This window comes from Tamandua tetradactyla, chromosome 2 (genome assembly GCF_023851605.1).
Source record: "Tamandua tetradactyla isolate mTamTet1 chromosome 2, mTamTet1.pri, whole genome shotgun sequence".
Lineage (NCBI taxonomy): Eukaryota > Metazoa > Chordata > Mammalia > Pilosa > Myrmecophagidae > Tamandua > Tamandua tetradactyla.
This window is the reverse complement of record NC_135328.1, coordinates 59,872,443-59,880,008: the sequence shown is the minus strand read 5'-3', so window position 1 is coordinate 59,880,008 and position 7,566 is coordinate 59,872,443. Positions and strand designations below refer to the sequence as shown.

The window sequence follows — 7,566 nt, the reverse complement described above, 5'->3', positions numbered from 1 at the left end:
GTCATTTAGCAGAGACTGATTTCCTTCTGCCTTGCATTATGGTTGGTTGGTTATACAGATTTCTATGACTAGCCTTTAGCTACTGAAGACAAAGTGCTGTGCCTGATTTGTCACTGTCACCTCAGTGCCCTGCACTCATGAATGGCCACCATTTGAATTGCACTGATTGTTTATCGAGATCCAGTGCCATTCCGCCCAAAGTCCTGTTTCCAAATGCCTTACGTCAAGATTGCCACCCCCATACACACCCAAGAACAGAACAATGCAGCCACTGTGGCTGCTGGAGAACTTGGTGGGGCAGGAGAGGCAGCCTCTTACCTGCAGTAATAGCTGCTCTTTCTGCAGAGCTAAATCAGGAGAGTGGTGGGGTTCCTCACAATTCACTGGTCTGATCATAACGCATTCATGGAAATTAGAACTCAGGAGGCCACAGGCTTTCAACCCTAAAGAAACAAGTCTTTGTTTAGAAAACACCATTCTTTTTGGTTATCAACAGCTTTGACTCTACCAACAGTGGCATTCAAGATGAGACATCAGGGAATAGCTGCTGTTCGCTTGGTATGCCAGTCAGGATGGGCTCGATTTTGCTGCATTAACATGTAGCCCTACAATCTCAGGGGCTTAAAATGGGAAGGGTTTATTTCTTTCACATGCCATGGGTCCACTGTGGATTTTCTGGGGGTCTGCCCCACGTCATCCTCTTCAGGGACTCTAGCTGATTGAGGCTCCACTGTCTGGGTCATCTCCAGTGACTGTGGCACGAGAAAGACCACTGAGCGTCATGTACCAGCAGTTAAATCCTCTGACCCAGAAGTGACATATGTCACTTCTGCACACTGCCCACGGACTGTGTGTCATCCACCACATGCTGAGAAGGGCGAGAACCAGGAATATGCCTGAGCAGCACTAAGCCCTCTGCATTTGGGTATGATGGCATTGCATAGCACACTCAGCTTTTCTAGCAGTGACCTCTAGAGCACACACTCTTACTGTTGTGGAAAATCAGAGTCATGGAGTGACAGGTCTCTGAGTGTCTCTGAAAATGATTGTCTAACTTCACTCTCCCTGTTTTACACACCTGAGAGGCGGGATGATGCCGTGGAATGAGCCCAGGTAGGAGCGAGGGGACTCTTTGTTTCTAACTGCAAAGTGATCTTGGTCAAGTTACAGCTTCACTGAAGTGGAGACATTCAAATACGTGGCCTCTGGTGCCTCTGTTAACCTCGGAAACATTTCTTCACATCTTTCTAGCAACTTCCAACTCTGAAGTCTGACAGGTGGAGGGTTAATTTGTGAGGTGAATGTTAAATATCAATTTCATTGGCAGGTAAATCTAGTTTTAACCATTTTGTATTATTTTAGGTTTCAGAAATTATTTTCAAAGATTGGGATGGGGTGGGGAGATAGGAAAGCGTTTGTCACAATGTGTCTAGTGTCTGGAATTCCTGCTTTTCCACATCCTTGCTGTATGTCGCAGTGGAGTTGAGTGTGGCCCTGGAGTCAGACCAACCAGGGTTCAAGTCCCAGCCTTGTTATTGGCTAACAGTTTTCTTCCCCTCGATTTTCTTACCTGTAGCATGGAGCTAATCCTGCTTCCTCATGGGGTTATTTGTAGGCTCCATTGAAGTAATGCATGTAAAGCTCTTTGCACAGTCAGGCATGTGGTGAGTCTTCAGTGAGTGGTAGCTGTTATCTGTCTCCTCCCTCAAGTCGATATTCTGTATTTTTAACGTTTAAAAAAGATTTTATGTGCATAATCAACATGCTAGATGAATTCGCTTTACCTCCTACCTGTGGGCCCGGTGGCATAAGTACACAGAGAATTAGCGCCGGCTGCCAGGTGAGCTGACCAGGTGGTCTGAGAGCAGACGAGGGGATGCTGCGTGCACCCAGGTGCTGGTGTGGGCCGGCCTGTCAGGCCCCGAGGACCTGCCTCTCGTCCCCTGCCGCAGAGCTCACCTGCTGCCTGCTCTCAGGGACCTTGAAGTCCCTGCCCAATTTAAAGTTTGGAATCTGCAACTCCACGAAAAGTGGAAGATTTGGCAGCTGTGGGGCCTGGGCTTGAGAGTGGGAGTTTCCTTGCTCAGCCTGATGAGAGTCTTTGGAGGTGTGAGAATCTGGACAGAGATCTGAGGACTGGGTCTTGTTCCAGTCCCCTCCACTTCGAAGCCTCAGGGTCTGGGGCCAGTGGCTTCCCGTCACTGGGCCTGGTTGCCTTAGGATGTGAAATGAATGAGAAAGTCCTTCCCTGTCTCCTTCCAGGTTTGCCGTGCAGACCTGTTCCATGAAAGCTTAAAGAAAGCAAACTGAGGCGCTGAGCACTTATGAGGGACTTTAATACACCAGGGATTTAGTCGGGCACCTGAGCTTTTCCAGATTTGTTTCTTTTTACTTTTCTTTCCTTTTAACAATGAAAACTAACAATCCAGTTTAGGGACTGAAACATGGCCTTAAATAAAGGAGCAGAAGCTGCAAATTCCCATCTTATGCTGATTTGTGTTTGGAATTTTTATTAAGAATACAGGACAAAGTAAACGAATGGAAGGTTGTTTCTACTTATTTCCTTACAGCTCTTAGAACTGTTGCCTCCTGCTATCTGGTGGGTACCCTGAACCCAATATGTCAAAAACAAATTCGTTGTAATCTCTTCCCTGCCCTGCAGCCTGCTTCTCCTTTGGTCACCATCCAAGAGTTCAGTGGTGGCACAGCTATCCTTTAAACAAGCTGTAAACCTGGGGATCAACCCTCAGCCCTCTCTCTATATCATATGCGCATCTCAAATATTTCTCAGTGCCACCCTCTGCCCTCTGCTGCCTAACTCTACCCTCTCCCGTGTCCCCAGGCCCCATCGTGTGGTCTGGATTACTGGGAGAGCTTCCTCATTTCCCTGTCCCCAGTCTGGAGCCCTTTTCCCCTATTTTCTGCCCTGGAGCTGGGTGATTTTCTATTCCTTGAAACTGAATAAAATTATTTTTGAATTTTTAACGTCATGTTCATTTAGGAAAATTGGGCAGTATTGGAAAGAATAGCAAAGCAATGCTTATCTGTACCCTATTGCCCAGAGGAAACAACTTAGTTAATATTTGTCATAGTCTCCCAGAATTTCCTATACATGTACTTATTCAAAATATCCTTAAGAAAATACTTAAAAGAACAAAATGGGATCACACTGAAAACAGTGTTCTGTGTTCTGCTTTTTTTCTGCTAATTACATTGTGAGTATTTCCCGTTATCAAATATTCTTTGAAAAGAAGATTTCTGACGACTGCATCACATTCTTTTGTTGGACTCGACCAGGATTTATTTAAACTTTCTTCTATAGTTGGACTTTCAGATTATTACAATGTTTTGTTGCCATGAATAATGCTGTGATTAAGATCCTTTTACATATCCTTATGCATAATGTTTGACTGTAACTTCTGTTTATTTCATTAGATTAATTCCTAGATGTGTAGGGGTTGGGTCAAAGGGTCTGGAAAAATTCAAGTGTTTGACTCATATTTGTACCTACTTTCTAGGAAGTTCAGATCAACTTCTTCCCATTCCCGCCAGCACAATGTGGTATTGCCTGCGCTACTTGCCTAGGCTGATCATAGGCATTCTATTAAAAAAAAAACAACCAAATCATTCTGCCAATTTAATTGGTGAAGAACGACATTTAGTCAGCGATCTTTCTAAAACTCAAGTCTGATGAGATGTGCCCCCCCGGCCCCCACCCGGCCCAGAGGATGAAGTTAAACCCCCAAGTCGTGCCTTTCCAGGCCTGGCAGCCTTGGCCCTGGCTGGATCAGAGAGGTTCTCTCTCCCCTCAGGCTCTGAGTTGTGAGGAGCAGGCTGTGTTCCTCTCCTCTGCGCCTTCCGTGAGCTACACTGAGCCTGTTCCTGATCAACAGATGAAGCAGAAAGAGGTCCTGGGAGGGGGCCGAGGGCTCGTGCAGGACCTGTGCGACCTGCAGCCAGGGAGCAGAAGAGCTGGGCGACTGTTGGGCCCCGAGCCCAGTTCTTCCATCACACAGATGGGGCCTGAGGCCAGAGGGGAGCAAGGATGGAAGTGCTCCGTGACTGGGGCCCTCTGGGTTGGTTTCCACTGTGCATTCCCTGATTCCTCCGAAAGGAGAGCTGGGAAGAGGCTGAGCACCAGGAAGGGGCAGCTGCAGGAGGACCCCAGGGGTTGGGTGAGCAAGGGTACAGCAAGTCCCAAACACCAGGGGAGGCCTGGATGCCAGGAAGGGGGGCACTGGAAGCTCGAGCTACTGCCAGTTAGAGGTTCCAGGGACGCCAGGGCCTGGCTGCTCTGGATAACTTTCATCCCAGGGGCTGGGCAAGTCTGGGAATCTTGGACTTTGAAGCTTATTATGGCCTCTACTGTCACCTCCTTGGGGGCTAGGCCATGGCCCTCATCTGTGCACTCCAAGTCCTGCTCTGCTCAGGTTTGGGAAGGACTCTACGGTCTGCCAGTTGGAAAATATTACGTACCGCAGAGAAGCCCTGTTTCAATCGTGATCCAATCTTGTGCGAGCAGCTTTTTCTTTTAAACCCCAATCAGTAATGTAGGTTGGAGATCCTTTGAGCAGATTTTCTCCATGGAGATGTGACACACACAATTGTGGGTATTAACTTTTTATTAGCTGGAGATGTGATTCCACCCATTCGAGGTGGGTCTTAATTAGTTTAATGGAATCCCTTAAAAGAGGAACCATTTAGGAGGGAGTCAGAAGCGACAGAAACAACAAAGCCAACAGAAACTTTAGAGCAGAGCCTACAGGAATGACAGAGTCTAGAGAAACGACAGAAACCTCAGAGCCGACAGAAACTTCATGGCAGAGCTGACACAAATGCAGACACGTGGAGAACAGATACACGGATGTTTGGAGATGCTTGGAGCCCAGCAGACGTCACCATGAGATGTGAAGCAAGTTGGAACCTGGAGAGGCAGATGCCAGCCACTGACTACCCAGCTGATAAAAGTGGTCCTAACACATGGATATTTCTTGCATTAAGGTAACCTCTTGTTGGTGCCGTAATTTGGACACTTTTACTTCTTTAGAACTGTAAATGTGATATTTATGACATTCCCCTTTATAAAAACTGTTTCAGTTCAGGGGTATCGCATTCCGGCAGCATGCAAGCTAACACATCATCCTACATTGAAGTGTTCATTTGTTTATTAAAAAAGTTGTGCAGGGCTGGAGATGGGCAGGACTGGACCTTGGGACAAAATGGAATCGGAAACTTCCTACTCTTGGAATAACACTGAGAATAAAGCAGGAGGAACACAGTGAGAGGAACAAAGCTTGGAGGCTTCCTGGGTCATTTGAGCTGGGTCTTAAAGTTCAAGCAGTACTTCTACATGTGGTCTGTGCTGCAAGGGTCTGCCTTGTGGGAAGAGCCCAAGGAAAGCACAGTGCTGGGCAGTACCAGGGACCTCTGGGGCACACAATTGGCTGGTCTGTGTGGCTGTGGGGAGGGCAGATGACTGAGGGGCAGAGGGCTGGGAAGGGAGTCCGTCAGGGCCAGCTCGGAGGACCTCGACTGCCCCACGAGAGAACCTGCTGTTCATCCTGAGAGCGGTGGGGAGCCATTTACAGTTCCAATCGGGAGAGTGAGCCAATCACCTGGGCTTCTCAAGGAGATCCCTCTCGATGCCTCATGGAGGACAGATAGGAAGGAGGAACAAGAGGAAGTCCTGAGCAGCCCGGAGGCTGGGTCCAGAGGACGGTGTGGGGAGCTGGCTTAGGGGAGGGCTGCTGGGGATGGGGGCAGGAGCTGAATGGGGATTTGTGAGCTCTTTCTGCGGCAGCTTCAGTGGGACTCGGTGCTGCCTTTTGGGGACCATCTGGGACGAAGAAAACCAAACCCACAGCCTTGTACCCCATCTCACCCTCACTGCAGGCCCACGATGGCCTCACCTGCTGTCCTGGGACCTGCGCTCTTGCCGAGCCCTGCCTGCCTCACCTGGAGGTCCAGCTCCAGCCCCACACCTTCCTGGCTGCCTCCTTCACCTCCTTGTTCCTCAGGCTGTAGATGACAGGGTTCAGCATGGGCGTGACCACGGCATAGAGGATGGTGAAGACCTCGTCGGAGATGTGCGCCTCCTTGCTCTTGGGCTTCATGTATGAGGAGATGACGGTGCTGTAGAAGAGCAGCACCACGGCCAGGTGTGCCGAGCAGGTGGAGAAGGCTTTGCGGCGCCCGGCGGCCGAGGGCACCTGCAGGATGGTGGCCAGGATGAGTGCGTAGGACAGGCAGATGAGGGCCAGGGGCACGGGCAGCAGCAGAATGCTGCCCACCAGCAGGAAGGCCTCGCTGACCGACGTGTCACCACAGGCCAGCTTCAGCACTTCCAGGATCTCGCAGGTGAAGTGGCTGACCACGTGGTGGCCGCAGAAGGGCAGCCTCATGGCGATGACTGTTTCAGTCACTGACTTGAGCAGACAGAGGGCCCAGGTGGCTCCCGCCAACAGCAGGCAGAGCCGGCGGCTCATGAGCACCGGGTACCAGAGAGGACGGCAGATGGCCAGGTAGCGATCGTAGGCCATGATGGCGAGCAGCAGGCACTCGGCGGAGCCCGTGGACAGGCTCAGACACATCTGGGTCGCACAGCCGATAAAGGAGATGGTCTTCCGTGCCGACAGGAAGTGGACCAGCATCAGGGGCACAAAGCTGGACGTGTAGCAGATGTCCAGGATGGAGAGGTTGCCAAGGAAGAAGTACATGGGCGTGTGCAGGTGACTGTCCAGGATGCTCACTACCACGATGGCCGTGTTCCCCAGCAGAGTCACCAGGTACATGGCTGAGCAGAGAGGGAAGAGCAGGTGCTCCAGGCCTGGGTAGCCAGAGAAACCTTTCAGAAAAAACTCAGAGAAGTCTGTCCTATTGACTGGCTCCATGATGCAAGGTTCTGGAGATGCACATGGCTGGCATGAAGGAAAGGAGGATGCAGTGTCGTGGAAAGACCACAGGGCCTCTTCTGGGAGGATGTAGAGTGCTGTGTTCTTTTCCAGCTCTGCCACTCTCTGTGTGACTTCAGGCAGTTCCCTGACCTTTCTGGGCCTCAATTTATCCATCTGAGAAATAGCAAGGTTGTTTTAGATCAGAAATTCCTAAGAGTATTGATGTAAAATATTAATAGGCAATCTGAAGAATCAATTTGAGGTAACAGTGAATCATTCTAAAGTAAATAAAACTCTTGCTTGAAGGATTTCTAATAGCCTTTAATATGGTAATGTGATTTGTGACTCTCAAAAAGCAGGGGAGAGAATGTTATGCTCCCTAAACTTATGGGACCATGGCTCCTCCTTTCACAGTATATCCATTAATCTATTGCTGACAAGTGTCTAAGAACATCGTTTGGAATCAGAGGTGCTCAAACTTTAACATGCACCAAAATCACCTGCAGAGTTTGTAAAATGCAGAATGCTGGGTCCCAGCCTCAGAGTTTCTGACTCGGAAGGGCTGGGTGACATGTGGTATGCTAGACACGTACCACACCTTGAGAATCAGCGGGCTAGATGGTCTCAGGGTCCTCCTGCTTACGCTGGTGCCACTGTTGGGAATGCCCTTTTT

General features: G+C 49.6%; 1 protein-coding gene across 1 annotated transcript; it reads right to left on the bottom strand.

Moving 5' to 3' along the window:
* Positions 1-5,951: 5,951 nt before the first annotated feature.
* LOC143660427 (olfactory receptor 13J1-like) lies at positions 5,952-6,890 on the bottom strand. The gene has a single exon (XM_077133676.1). The coding sequence runs from the start codon at positions 6,888-6,890 to the stop codon at positions 5,952-5,954; it is 939 nt and encodes a 312-aa protein (XP_076989791.1).
* Between the last annotated feature and the right edge of the window lie 676 nt (positions 6,891-7,566).

Coding starts and splice junctions, on each gene's coding strand:
- LOC143660427 (XM_077133676.1), bottom strand. CDS start 6,890: ATGGAGCCAGTCAATAGGACAGACTTCTCTGAGTTTTTTCTGAAAGGT.